The 16,020-nt window shown below is 38.5% G+C and overlaps 1 protein-coding gene across 7 annotated transcripts in view; it reads right to left on the bottom strand.

The window, feature by feature from the left end:
• Nucleotides 1–16,020, bottom strand: part of TAF2 (TATA-box binding protein associated factor 2) — a 155,331-nt gene that overhangs the window by 77,302 nt on the left and 62,009 nt on the right. For all 7 annotated transcript variants that reach the window (XM_042923296.1, XM_042923294.1, XM_042923293.1 and 4 more), the window contains one exon: nucleotides 13,492–13,601. In XM_042923296.1, the coding sequence (XP_042779230.1) occupies nucleotides 13,492–13,601 (110 nt within the window). The remainder of the gene's footprint in view (nucleotides 1–13,491; nucleotides 13,602–16,020) is intronic.

Genomic DNA, 16,020 nt, shown 5'->3' on the forward strand with positions numbered 1-16,020 from the left:
GAGGGAAGGGAAGGAATCAGGCCACAGCAGCCAGCACTATCTATTCATGGGCACAGCAAGAAAAGGAGTGAACCATAGGCATTCCATCAGTAAAGAAAACTGGAACAGCTTAGGGTAAATTTATACTGGAAGAAAATTTAGCCTTGAAGATCAGTATCACCTAATTATGTCTACTGCAAATAACCATCCTGAACTATGTTGTAGATGACACTGAAACCAGTCAGGCAATTGAGTGTAAAATTCCTCAAAGTTTAAAAAAAATTATTAGCAAGTGGAAAATGTACACTCTGATGAGCTAAGGTGTTCTGTTTTTTGAAAGTCCGTTTGAGGATGATTAGGCAGCACAGTGAAGGCTGCCAAATGCACTAAACCCCTATGAGAAGAGTTTTGTTACTTTTTATTTCTATGTGGGCTTTTTGGTCTTATTTTCTGAAGATTTTGGTTGATCTTCAATTTGCATGGAAGAATGAACATTGTTTTGATCCTGAGGGCAATTACAGATAGTGTTTTTTTCCTTTAAAAAAATTGATTTGTGGGCGTAGGAGGACACTGGGCTCACCGTGTCCTGCTGATCACTTAGATTCCACCCACATCTGCCTAAATAACCCAGAAAACCACCAGAAGACTAGCAGAACGGACTCTCCGGAGGCAAGCGTAGACAAGAGGCCCACGGAAGAGGGTAGGGAGGGCGGAGAGACGGTGCGCGCTACACGGACTGGCGGGAGGGAGCCGGGCAGTGGAGGGGCAGCTTGTCCGGCAAGGCAAAATCCCCAAGTCTGGCTTGCAAAAGTGGAGGGGATGGACTGCGTGAGTTCTGACAGGCAGCAGGACTTAACATCTGGAATGTTATAAGTCAACAGCTCTGCTCGGTGAGCGGGAGGGTGAGAGGACACCGGGAGGGAGAGGTGTTGAGCCCCGGAAGACAGAGCTCAGCTCGGAGGGGAACAAAGGCGCTGGCCAGCGCCATCTCCCTCTCCCATTCCCCAGCCGAAATCCCAAAGGGAACCAGTTACCGTCACCGAACTTGCTTGCACGGCGCAAACTCCCAATGCTGTGCTTCTGTGGATCCATCCCTCCGACGGGTCTGCCTCCTTCCCGGTGCTACAGGGCCCCTCCCTCGGGGGACCACCGATGGCAAAGCGAGCTAAGCCTGCCCCTCCCACCCCTGTGCACCTTGCAGATCCACCCTGGCTAATACGCCAGATCCCATCAAAGCAGCACCACAAGCCTGGCAGTGTGCAAGTAGCCCGGACTGGGGCCACACCACTCCAGTGAGTCCTGCCCCTGGGAGAGGAGAAGATAAGGTACACACCAGTCTGACTGTGGCCCCAGCGGTGGGCTGGGGACAGACATCAGGTCTGACTGAGGCCCCGCCCACCAACACAAGTTACTCCAGACAGCACAGGGGAAGTGCCCTGCAGTTCTGTGCCATCCCAGGGACTACCCAAAATGTCAAAATGGAACAACTCTCCACAAAAGAAAATCCAGGAGGTAGTGACAGCTAACGAATTTATCAAAAATGACTTAAGCAATTTAACAGAACAAGAATTTAGAATAATAGTCATAAAATTAATTGCTGGGCTTGAAAAAAGTATAGAGGACAGCAGAGAATCTATTACTACAGAGATCAAAGGACTAAGAAATAGTCATGAGGAGCTAAAAAAAATGCTATAAATGACGTGCAAAATAAAATGGAGGTGACCACAGCTCAGATTGAAGAGGCAGAGGAGAGAATAGGTGAACTAGAAGATAAAATTATGGAAAAAGAGGAAGCTGAGAAAAAGATAAAAAAAATCCAGGTGTATGAGGGGAGAATTAGAGAACTAAGTGATGCAATCAAGCAGAACAATATCCGTATAATAGGAATTCCAGAAGAGGAAGAGAGAGAGAGAAAGGGGCTGAAGGTGTACTTGAACAAATCATAGTTGAGAAGTTCCCTGATCTGGGGAAGGAAACAGGCATTGAAATCCAAGAGGCAAAGAGAACTCCCTTCAGACGTAACTTGAATCGATCTTCTGCGTGACATATCATAGTGAAACTGGCAAAATACAAGGATAAAGAGCAAATTCTGAAAGCAGCTAGGGATAAACATGCTCTAACATATAAAGAGAGAGCAATAAGACTAGTGACGGATCTCTCTACTGAAACTTGGCGGGCCAAAAAGGAATGGCAGGAAATCTTCAATGTGATGAACAGAAAAAATATGCAGCTGAGAATCCTTTATCCAGCAAGTCTGTCACTCAGAATAGAAGAAGGGATAAAGGTCTTCCCAAACAAACAAAAACTGAAGGAATTCATCACCACTAAACCAGCCCTACAAGAGATCCTAAGGGGGATCCTGTGAGTGAAATGTTGCAAGGACCACAAAGTACCAGAGACATCACTACAAGCATGAAACCTACAGACATCACAATGCCTCTAAACCCATATCTTTCAATAATAACACTGAATGTAAATGGACTAAATGCTCCAACCAAAAGACATAGGGTATCAGAATGGATAAAAAAACAAGACCCATCTATATGCTGTCTACAAGAGACTCATTTTAGACATCAGGACACCTTCAGACTGAAAGTGAGGGGATGGAGAACTATCTATCATGCTACTGGAAGTCAAAAGAAAGCTAGAGTAGCCATACTTATATCAGACAAACTAGACTTTAAATTAAAGGCTGTAACAAGAGATGAAGGGCACTATATAATAATTACAGGGTCTATCCATCAGGAAGAGCTAACAATTATAAATGTCTATGTGCCGAATACCGGAGCCACCAAATATATAAAACAATTAATCACAAACATAAGTAACCTTATTGATAAGAATGTGGTAATTGCCAGGGACTTTAATCTCCACTTACAGCAATGGATAGATCATCTAGACACAGGATCAATACAGAAACAAGGGCCCTGAATGACACATTGGACCAGATGGACTTGACAGATATATTTAGAACTCTGCATCCCAAAGCAACAGAATATACTTTCTTCTCAAGTGCACATGGAACATTCTCCAAGATAGATCACATACTGGGTCACAAAACAGCCCTTCATAAGTTTACAAGAATTGAGATCATACCATGCATACTTTCAGACCACAATGCTATGAAGCTTGAAATCAACCACAGGAAAAAGTCTGGAAAACCTCCAAAAGCATGGAGGTTAAAGAACACCGTACTAAAGAATGAGTGGGTCAACCAGGCAATTAGAGAAGAAATTAAAAAATACATGGAAACAAGTGAAAATGAAAATACAAAAATACAAATGCTTTGGGATGCAGTGAAGGCAGTCCTGAGAGGAAAATACATTGCAATCCAGGCCTATCTCAAGAAACAAGAAAAATCCCCAATACAAAATCTAACAGCACACCTAAAGAAATAGAAGCAGAACAGCAAAGACACCCCAAACCCAGCAGAAGAAGACAAATAATAAAGATCAGAGCAGAAATAAACAATATGGAATCTAAAAAAACTGTAGAGCAGATCAATGAAACCAAGAGTTGGTTTTTTGAAAAAATAAACAAAATTGCTAAACCTCTGGCCAGGCTTCTCAAAAAGAAACGGGAGATGACCCAAATAGATAAAATCATGAATGAAAATGGAATTATTACAACCAATCCCTCAGAGATACAAGCAATTATCAGGGAATACTATGAAAAAATATATGCCAACAAACTGGACAACCTGGAAGAAATGGACAAATTCCTATGCACCCACACACTTCCAAAACTCAAACAGGAAGAAATAGAAAGCTTGAATAGACCCATAACCAGCGAAGAAACTGAATCAGTTATCAAAAATCTCCCAACGAATAGTCCAGGACCAGATGGCTTCCCAGGGGAATTCTACCAGACATTTAAAGCAGAGATAATACCTATCCTTCTCAAGCTGTTCCAAAAAATAGAAAGGGAAGGAAAACTTCCAGACTCATTCTATGAAGCCAGCATTACTTTGATTCCTAAACCAGACAGAGACCCAGCAAAAAAAGAGAACTACAGGCCAATATCCCTGATGAATATGGATGCAAAAATTCTCAATAAGATACTAGCAAATTGAATTCAACAGCATATAAAAAGAATTATATATACCATGATCAAGTGGGATTCATTCCTGGGCTGCAGGGCTTGTTCAACATTTGCAAATCAATCAATGTGATACATCACATTAATAAAAGAAAAGATAAGAACCATATGATCCTGTCTATTGATGCAGAAAAAGCATTTGACAAAATCAGCATCCTTTCTTAATAAAAACCCTCGAGAAAGTCAGGATAGAAGGAACATCCTTAAGCATCATAAAAGCCATTTATGAAAAGCCCACAGCTAATATCATCCTCAATGGGGAAAAACTGAGAGCTTTCTCCCTGAGATCAGGATATCCAGGGAGGATATCCAGGACAGGGATATCCACTCTCACCGCTGTTGTTTAACATAGTGTTGGAAGTTCTAGCATCAGCAATCAGACAACAAAAGGAAATCAAAGGCATCAAAACTGGCAAAGATGATGTCAAGCTTTCACTTTTTGCAGATGACATGATATTATACATGGAAAATCCGATGGACTCCACGTCTGCTAGAACTGATACATGAATTCAGCAAAGTTGCAGGATACAAAATCAATGTACAGAAATCAGCTGCATTCTTATATGCTAATAATGAAGCAACAGAAAGACAAATAAAGAAACTGATCCCATTCACAATTGCACCAAGAAGCATAAAATACCTAGGAATAAATCTAACCAAAGATTAAAAGATCTGTATGCTGAAAACTATAGAAAGCTCATGAAGGAAATTGAAGAAGATATAAAGAAATGGAAAAACATTCCATGCTCATGGACTGGAAGAATAAATATTGTTAAAATGTCAATACTACCCAAAGCTATCTACACATTCAATGCAATCCCAATCAAAATTGCACCAGCATTCTTCTCGAAACTAGAACAAGCAATCCTAAAATTTGTATGAAACCACAAAAGACCCCAAATAGCCAAAGTAATTTTGAAGAAGACCAAAGCAGGAGGCATCACAATCCCAGACTTTAGCCTCTACTACAAAGCTGTCATCATCAAGACACCATGGTATTGGCACAAAAAGAGACACATAGACCAATGGATAGAATAGAAACCCCAGAATTAGACTCACAAACGTATGGCCAACTAATCTTTGACAAAGCAGGAAAGAATATCCAATGGCAAAAAGACAGTCTCCTTAACAAATGGTGCTGGGAGCTGGACAGCAACAGGCAGAAGGATGAAACTAGACCACTTTCTCACACGGTTCACAAAAATAAACTCAAAATGGATAAAGGGCCTGAATGTGAGACAGGAAACCATCAAAATCCTAGAGGAGAAAGCAGAAAAAAACCTCTCTGACCTCAGCTGCAGCAATTTCTTACTTGACACATCCCCAAAGGCAAGGGAATTAAAAGCAAAAGTGAATTACTGGGACCTTATGAAGATAAAAAGCTTCTGCACAGCAAAGGAAACAACCAACAAAACTAAAAGGCAACCAACGGAATGGGAAAAGATATTTGCAAATGACATTATCAGACAAAGGGCTAGTATCCAAAATCTATAAAGAGCTCACCAAACTCCACACCCGAAAAACAAATAATCCAGTGAAGAAATGGGCAGAAAACATGAATAGACACTTCTCTAAAGAAGACATCCGGATGGCCAACAGGCACATGAAAAGTTGCTCAACGTCGCTCCTCATCAGGGAAATACAAATCAAAACCACACTCAGATACCACCTCACGCCAGTCAGAGTGGCTAAAATGAACAAATCAGGAGACTATAGATGCTGGTGAGGATGTGGAGAAACGGGAACCTTCTTGCACTGTTGGTGGGAATGCAAACTGGTGCAGCCGCTCTGGAAAGCAGTGTGGAGGTTCCTCAAAAAATTAAAAACAGATCTACCTTATGACCCAGCAATAGCACTGCTAGGAATTTACCCAAGGGATACAGGAATGCTGATGCATAGGGACACTTGTACCCCATTGTATCCCAACGTTTATAGCAGCACTTTCAACAATAGCCAAATTATGGAAAGAGCCTAAATGTCCATCAACTGATGTGATGAATGGATAAAGAAATCGTGGTTTATATACACAATGGAATACCACGTGGCCATGAGAAAGAATGAAATATGGCCTTTTGTAGCAACGTGGATCGAACTGGAGAGTGTTATGCTAAGTGAAATAAGTCATAGAGAGAAAGATACCGTATGTTGTCACTCTTATGTGGATCCTGAGAAACTTAACAGAAGACCATGGGGGAGGGGAAGGGAAAAAAAAAAAGCTTAGAGAGGGAGGGAGCCAAACCATAAGAGACTCTTAAAACTGAGAACAAACTGAGGGTTGAGGGGGGGTGGGAGGGAGGGAAGGGTGGGTGATGGGTATTGAGGAGGGCACCTGTTGGAATGAGCACCGGGTGTTGTATGGAAACCAATTTGACAATAAGTTTCATATTTAAAAAAAATTGATTTGTAAAATGAAAATTTAGGGCTCGTAAGAGGGAGCTAAAAAATGAATAGCAGTACTTCTGTTAAAATTACAAAAGAGAAAAAAAGATCAAAGCTCCATCACATTTTAAAATCATGAAATAAAATCTTAAAATGGTTGTCATTATTTGCAGTGCAATTAAGTTCAGTGGTATAGTGAGGAAAACACTTCTGCCAAATTATGTTAGCTCTGTGATCCTGGGCACGTCAGGAGGTGGGCCCTAAAATGAGAGCACTGAACGGAGATGGTGTTTAATATCCCCACAGGTCAAAATTCTATGATTTGAAAGCAATCATTTCCATTCCTTAGTAAGAGGCCCTGAAATAACTCCTGATTTCTGTCCTCAGTGACAGCATTTTGAAGAACCTCTTCTTCTAGCTGAAATGGTCCCAATCACTTAAATGGCAAGGAATCCTCACATGTGTGAAAACAACATTCTTCTCTTGTCTCAAGTTAAGACGTGGACTGCTCCGTCCTCACTAGTAGTTCCACTTTGGGACCCACCGTGCTTACTTGAGACGGAAGGACAACACTCATGAAGAAAGCAGGGACCCAGTACTGACGTTCTCTATTCATATCATAAAGTATCTTAGAGACAACCCCCAAACCAGCAAATCTGAGCCTAAAAAGAGCATCTCTTCATTTCCTGAAGTCATTGCTTACTAAAGCTAATTAAGATAAAAAGCTGCTAAGAAGAAAGCTCACTTTGAAACCTTTGTTTTCCAAAAGCCCAGCATTTCTTACAGATGAAAGAAGCTTGGACATTTTTAAAGAGTTGGGCCCGACAAATACAGCTGCCACAGGTTAGTTCTGTCCTGATCTCTCCATGCATATTACACTGAGTGAAAACATTTCATTCATATCCATGTGTGTGTATACATATGTAATTTCCTACAAAAAAATGCATTAATATGTTTTCATTTTCTTGACCATTCCTATTCCTAGCAAGGAGTGTTCTATGGGAGAAACACAGAGGGGGAGACCTTTGAAATCTTCTGATGTTAATATCAAAATTGTCTATTTTCTTACTCTGAAACTTGGCAAATCCCACCAAACTGAATTAGAAGTTGTCCTTCATTCTACCCCTTGAGTTTAGCTGTATACCTCCAAACACTAAAAAGTATGATGTAAACAGCCATCAATGTCCGAGTAATTACATAAAAGTTTTCATGTCATTCTTACAGTAATGTGACGAACACTAAAGAGCAGCTTGGGAGTAACAGCTAAAATTTCCTTCATAATAATATACAATCTCTTCAATGCAGGCTTCTATCTTAAGAAATGAAAAAACACTGTTAAACAGGTAAAACTTGAGAAAGCACTTATATTTTAAATGAAATGTAAAGCACCAGTAAAAATCTCCAATTCCTAAGTTTTTAATTTTTAAATGTATTTTTTTAAATTATTGTCATGTTGGTCTATAACCCAGTATGTTACAGAAAGCTATTAAAGGTAGGATCTCATATGTTCTGAATTTTAAAGCCTTTTTTGTGGGGAAAGGAAAATCATTGTGTGGAAACAAATATATACATCTAATAGAAGCCAGTCAGGTCATAACTCCACCTGTTCCCCACTGTATACAGGATAAATAAAATGCCAACTCCTAAGGCCTTTCACTTTTGCATCCTAATCTATTTTTCCAGATAATACCATCTGCCAAACATCCTTTCAGAACTTGAGACTTACCTAAAATGTCACCTAAAATGTCTTTCTCGTGTGGCAAACTCTTTTGCGCTCTTCAAGAGATATCTCAAATGTCACTACCCCATGAACATTCTGCCATTCCAGGCAGGGCTCATGGTTCTGTTCTTCAGGTTTCTAGACTACTTTGCTCTTCGCTTTATTTCAGTAACTATCTATTTGTATTATCATTTATCTGTTCCTATGCCTCTCTTTCTAGTACACTAAGTTAACACAAAGTATCTGATGCACACAAAACACAGTATAGTGGCAAATTGGTGCTCAAGAAATGATAAATAAATGAATACCTGAAGCCTTTAAAAAGAACTGCCCGTGAACAATGTGATACTTTTGATTAAAAATAAATGTATTTAGGAGCACCTGGGTGGCTCAGTCGGTTAAGCATCCAACTCTTGATTTCAACTCAGACCATGATCTCATAGTTCATGGGATCAAGCCCTGTGACAGGCTCTGCACTGGCAGCACGGAACTTGCTTAGGATTCTCTGTCTTCCTCTCTCTCTGCCCCTCCCCTGAAAGTGTACATGTGCTGTCTCTCAAAACAAACATTAAAAAAAAAAAAAAAAAAAAAAACCTAATTAAGATTCTTAAAGCCACTAGGAACAAAGATCATATAATGTGAAAGATGTTTGTTTAAAAATGTTTACTCTTTATGAGGAACATTATTATTGTAAAAGCTACATGGGAACTACAAGGACATTTTGGGAGACAAAGAAATCTGAATATCAGATATATATTGGAGTAGGGTGTGTTAACGATATTGAGGATTGTCCTTATTCATAGGAATATACACTAAAGTGTTTTGGGAATAGCATCATGATACAACTTACTTTCAAACAATTCAGGAAAAAAAGAGGTATGTATGAAGAAAGAAAGGGAAAAGAAACAAAGTAAATATGGTAAAAAGTTAACAACTAATAACCCAAGATGAAAATACACAGCCATTCACTGTACTATTCTTAAGATTTTTCTAAGCTTTGTAAATTTTTTTTTAAAGTTTATTTTGAGAGAGAGCACACACATGTGCAAGTGAGTTGGGAGGAACAGAGAGAGAGACTGAGAGAGAATCCCAAGGAGGCTCCGCACTGTCAGTGCAGAGCCCAGTGTAGGGCTTGAACTCACAAACCATGAGATCATGACTTGAGCCAAAGTTGGACACTTAACCGACTGAGCCACCCAGGTGCCCCTAAACTTTGAAAAATTTAAAAACAAAAGTTTGGGGAGAAAAAGTTACAGGGGAAAATTAAACTAAAAAATGGGGTAAGATATTTGATATCTGTACGTATGTGTACATACATAGATAGCTGTGTGTGTGTGTGTGTGTGTGTGCACGTACCTTTGAAACAAAAACTGTTGAGGGCACCTGGGTGGCTCAACAGGTTAAGCTGCTGACTCTTGATCTCAGCTGAGGTCATAATCTCCTGGTTGGTGAGTTGGAGCCCCCAATGGCTCTGTGCTAGCAGCACAGAGCCTGCTTGGGATTCTATCTCTGCCCCTCTCCCACTTGCACGCACACATGCATGCACACACACACGCACACACACACACTCTACCTCTCTCAAAATAAACAAACTTAAAAAAAATTTTTTTTTATTAAAAAAAAATAAATGAAGTTTTAAAACAAAACCGTTGGGATGACACCAGAGCAGCACCCAGAACATAAGGCTAAGTGGAGCTACCTACCATACACCAAGCAGAGAGTCTTAGACACCAGGCAGTCAGTCTAGGATCTCAAAAACAGAAGTCTGGGAATCTCGCTTCCAGCACATGGCCATCAGAATGACTCAGTTACCAGGTGTCCCTCTTGGTAACTTTCAGCTCTAAGTCTCCCTAGTATATTTCTAAAAAGAGTATTACTAATATTCACTGAGTGATAGACGAAAGAAAAAAGAACATGAATATAAGTTCATATAATCAGTCTTATTCTCAAATTTCAATTTTCAAAAATATTTTTTCTAAAAATTATTTTTTCTAAAAAAATTTTTTGGCTCTGTTTTTATTTATTTTTGAGAGAGAGAGACAGAGCGTGAGGTAAGGGGAGGGACAGAGAGAGAGAGAGAGACAGAATCTGAAGCAGGCTCCAGGCTCTGAGCTGTCAGCACAGAGTCTAATGTGGGGCTCGAACTTGTAAACCGCAAGATCATAATCTGAGCTGAAGTCAGATGCTTAACTGACTGAGCCATCCAAGTGCCCCACAATTTTCAAAATTCTAATACTATGTATCCTACCACAATTACTATCTTATTGAGAAATTTCTGAAACCAGCTAAGCAAGCAAACTTTGAGTCTTCAAAAGCATCTGATGACCACCTATTCTAAGATGATCTTTTCTTAACTGCCATGGTACTGTCTCCCTATGCTACTTCAAATGGGTTCACCAAATTATATAACTATGCAAAGTCAAGACATCTCAAATCCAGTTTGGAATAGGACAGAAATAAATAAATGTATTTAATTAAATCCCTACTGTCTACAGTTTGTTCTCCATATGTAAATCAAGATAATGTTTATCTCAAATGACCATATAACCCAGGAGCCCCAATAGGGAGTGAGGGACAGAGTTCAGCAGGTTTAAGGACTTAGATGATGGCCTACCTCCTTGTTACAAAAGAATTCTCATTATAATTTCTTTATTTTTTTTTATTTAAAAAAAAATTTTTTTTTTAACGTTTATTTATTTTTGAGACAGAGAGAGACAGAGCATGAACGGGGGAAGGTCAGAGAGAGGGAGACACAGAATCCAAAACAGGCTCCAGGCTCCGAGCTGTCAGCACAGAGCCCGACGCGGGGCTCGAACTCACGGACCGTGAGATCGTGACCTGAGCTGAAGTCGGCTGCTCAACCGACTGAGCCACCCAGGCGCCCCTCATTATAATTTCTTAAAACGATTACTAGTAAGAAGATAACGTAGTAATATGAAAAATTATTATGATAGAATGCTATTTTTAAACCTTCATTAAAACTACGCACAACGTTTTTTCCCTAAAGGCCAAATATACTGTTTCTTCTTTTTGTTCAGATAAAACTCTGTAACATGATTATATTACCATTATAATTTTTAAAAAAGAAATTTTAAAAATTAAACAAAAAAGGGGATTTCCTAGATCGGACTCATTCATGTATCTCAGAGGCTCAGGTGTGGAAGGGAAATGAGCAATCCTCTAACCACTGTCCCCCAACATCCAATGTTCTCCCAAAACACTAAAAAACAAAACAAAAAACCTCTCCCAACTATTCACACCACTCCCACTGTTCATACTGCTCCCATCTAATTTATAGCTCTGAAGAGCTGAGCAGTAAATTGTTTATGACCACAACCTCACAGATCTGTTTTGTTTACATTACTGTCATAGAAAATTCCAACCCAAAGCAGCAACTGTGTTTCACAGTGAACACTATCAAAATTAAATACTAAGCATCAATCAGAGCTTGAATTTGTATAACCACAACCTTCCAATGGGCTTCAAATGTCTTAAAGAATTGTTCCATTAATCTTAAACGTGTATTTATTTTGTTCAAGAAATCTTCCTTAGACGGTGGTAAGATTCTTTGTATTTCATTATGCCTTCCTCAAAGTTACAATCCATCTCAGTCATGGAATCAAGCACTCTTGTTAAGAATATATTTAACACACTGGGGCGCCTAGGTGTCTCAGTCAGTTAAGCCTCCGACTTCGGCGGCAGTCATGATCTTGTGGTTCGTGAGTTCGAGGCTCACATCGGGCTCTGTGCTGACAGCTCAGAGCCTGGAGCCTGCTTCGGATTCTGTGTCTCCCTCTCTCTGCCCCACCCCGCTCACACTCTATGTCTGTCTCAAAAATAAATAAACGTTAAAAAAATTTTTTTTAAAGAATACATTCAACACAGTATAGTTTGTGCCACATATTAACTGTTAAATAATCCTTTACAAGTTCCTGACCTTGTGTTCATCCCCTGGATCTAAATGACAGTAACCATAACAGTCTTCAGTGTGACCACAAGTAGCAAAATATAAATAAAACACCATGTAAACATTTTCCTAGGGATTACGGAAACCATTAGAAAAATAATTTAGCTTTATCATATAAACTGGTTTATGTGCTGTTTTCCAAATACTCTGAGGACAAGTTCCATACAACTGTATTTCAACAAAATATCTACTATGGTGTCTTTACTTGGGGCACTGCACTATGATTATGAAATTGAGGGACAGAAGTCGTGCAATTACTTAACATCACAATGCTGGTAAGTAATTTTTTTTCAAGAACCAGAACTTAGTATTTAGTTGTGATTTGGTGAAGTAGCCACTAATAAAACAGGTAGGACATGTTATTTTCCAATATTGTAAGGAGAAGATGAAGTAACACACATACTAGAATAGCAACTGCTCTCTCACCATCTACCTAGAACAGTTAAATTTACCTTTTAACTGAATTTTAAACCAAAACCAGTAATCCAATTTCACACATCAGAGCCATAAGGCAAATTTTCTTTAAATATATACAACATTTACAAGTCATTGGAAAAGACCAAAAAATTCAATTGGCAAAGAATATGAAAGACTTACAAAATAGGAACTACATACAGCTCAAATATTTGAGAAGCATAATGATGTCATCACTACATAAATTTAACAACATTTTGGGCACTTGATATGAATACGCTGTGCTTTACAAATATTAACTCATTTAATTTTCAGTGTGCAGAAGTAGGTACCATCATCTCCATTTCATAAACAGAAAAACAAAGGCTTAGACAAGTCACACTGAGTGAATCATTCAGCTGAGACGTGACCCTCATCAAACTGGTTCCAGAGTCTAGTACTGAAGAGCACTATTAGGCTATCCTGCCCCTTGACCTCATTCAAATAGAGCAAAACTGTGATGAGATACCACGGTCTCCAGCATGCACAACAATAACAACATGTGCTGTTCCTGAAAGGATACACAAGAAATTGGTTACCTCTGGGAAAGGTCACTAGACCTATTTTTCCACTGTGTAATCTTCTGAAATAAAAATAACAATAATAATACTTTGCAGACTCATGTTTACAGCTCTTTGAACATTTGGGATACTTCCACATAAATGAATATTTTTGTTTCCTCAACCACCTTGTGAGGCAAAATGAGTGAATATACCCTTAGTAAATATTATCATGCTCACCACTGTGAAGGAAGATGTGACAAGTATCCTTCTTAAAGAAAAAAAAAAAAAAAAAAAAGACAAAAGATTAACCATAGTTCCTTAAGTACGAAAACCTGTTGTAAAATGAAAATATTCTAATAATAAAAATTTTTTAAAAGCTACTGCTGTCTCACCAGAATTCATAAGTTTCCAAAGTTGATCTACCAAGGCTTCATTACATAAGGGAGACTCCATGTTCTTAGTAAATGGTGGGTTCTTAGTCAACATGTTTAGAATCTTATGTCTGAAAGATAAAGATAGAATCTTATGTCAGCAAACTTTTGCTGACCATGAAACACATTTAAAAATTTTCTGTAGTTCCTCCTTCCTATTTTATCCTCTCTTCTTACATCTACCTTTGTGTTTAAGTTTAATTTCATTTCAAAGACATTATCTTAAACATCTTAAATATTTACTATTGTTAATCCACTAAAAAAATTCTAGTGGGTTTGTTCTTTCTAAAACGGCCTTATGTACAACGAGGTCTTTTAAAACTGACTCTATGTATTCCTAACCAACCTTTCCTATTCATTTCTAAAATGAACATTTTATATTCCCTAGAAAATTTTTTAATATATATATATTTTAGTGTTTATTTTAAATTTTGAGAGAGAGAGAAAGCACACATGTGCACATGAACAAGGGAAGGGGCAGAGAGAGAGAGGGAGACAGAATCCCAAGGAGACTCCACACTGCCAGTGCAATACAGGGCTCTATCCCATGAACTGTGAGATCATGACCTGAGCAGAAATCAAGAGTCGGATGCTTAACTGACTGAGCCACCCATGTCCCCATCCCTTGAAAAATTTTTAAAGACAGACTGGTAAGTAAATAGAAAAATCTTAACATGGTGGGGGTTGGGGGGAGATCACATACAGGCCAAGAAGTCTACACTGAAATAATAAAACGAATATAAACTTCATTATTATGGTATCTTTGTAAAGCATGGAGATGTGCAGAAGCATTTAAAATATGGAGACCACACAAAAAGGTTTCCTCAAAATGAGTTGAAATTTAGAAGAGTTCATTAGTAAAAGTATCCTCATGGAGGGTAACAGTGAAATTCCACTACTCGGAGTTACCTCTTGTGAGAGGCTACCTGAACACTTCTGTAGTCTTCTAAAAATAGGGAAATGTGACCAAAACAAAATTGGAAAAAGAAAATGTCCAGTGTTATGAGTAGGAGATGCCAAAGAAAAAGATAAAGAAAAGGAGAAGCAAGGAAGCTATGGCCATAGTCTAGCATTTAGTGCAGGGATAAGAGCCAGGCCTGGGCTCAAGAGATTCAAGACCACGGAGTAATGGGATGCTTGGATATAACTGGAGAAGAAAGAAACTTAGATTATAATTATAAATGAGATTAGCAAAACCTTAATGGTGAACCCAGGAAGTTTTTATATTTAATTGTTGGTGGTAAGGCATCAAACTGGATTTGTACTTAAAAAAGAAATGGGAAGAAAGTGAAACTACTAGGTTGCAGCTTAAGACACTTAACCCCTTTTGGCTTCAATTTCATGTCTATAAAACTAAAAGAGATGGACTCTCTTTTACTATCTTTTACTCTCTTTACTATCTTTTAGTGCTTTGAAATTTTAAGACTGTATAAAAGACTATTGAAAAGCTATGAGAACAAAAAGTAAAATGGGATTATAGATGTAATTTACAGATGGGTAATATGAAAGGGATATTTATCTTCATGGATATGTCATATCCATATTTTTGTACCTTTATAAATAAGCACAATTCCTGTTCTTTTTTTTTTTTTTAATTTTTTTTTTAACGTTTATTTATTTTTGAGACAGAGAGAGAGAGAGCATGAACGGGGGAGGGTCAGAGAGAGGGAGACACAGAATCTGAAACAGGCTCCAGGCTCTGAGCTGTCAGCACAGAGCCCGACGCGGGGCTCGAACTCACTGACCGTGAGATCATGACCTGAGCTGAAGTCGGCCGCTCAACCGACTGAGCCACCCAGGCGCCCCAACACAATTCCTGTCCTTAAGGATCTCAAAATCTATCTATAAGAATAGACCAGTATTACAGGTAAATAATCTTTAAAAATATGGATGAGTTTGTTCTTTAGAGCATGTTAATGCTGTTACACTTTTAATTTGCATTAAGAAGGAAACTTAAGTTTCTATCTGGCTGCTTTCCCAGCTACCCCAAATACCAAAGTGGGAGGGCCCAACTGATAGAACTTTATGGTATTTACTCAGATCATTATAAACCCTTGACAGCCGTGCCAATGAATTGTAAGGAGTGCACTGAGGATGTCTTTGATCACTAAAAGAGCAATAATGATCAGTACATATATTACTTTTATCAAATTAAACATTTCATCAAAAGTTTTGTTTTTCTCTAAAGTTTAGATAATAGAAGAAAGGCTTTTACAAAGTATTTATAAATGACAAAACACCCAAAGCAATACTCAGAGGAGATAGGTTTAAGGGAAAACAATGAGCATTTTTCTTAATTTTACATAGATTAAACATAAAAATTCAGAATAAGTATATGCTTCAGACAACTAGAACAGATCTAAAGCAAATCTTGAAAAAGTCATAGGATCATGTCAAGTTCATAACAGCAAAAACATCCTATTATTTCCTTAAACAGTTGAGAATTTTCCTGGTAGGCTAGTCCAATCTATTGCCAATCACTACCAATAA

The sequence above is a fragment of the Panthera leo genome, chromosome F2, assembly GCF_018350215.1.
Source record: "Panthera leo isolate Ple1 chromosome F2, P.leo_Ple1_pat1.1, whole genome shotgun sequence".
Taxonomy (NCBI): domain Eukaryota; kingdom Metazoa; phylum Chordata; class Mammalia; order Carnivora; family Felidae; genus Panthera; species Panthera leo.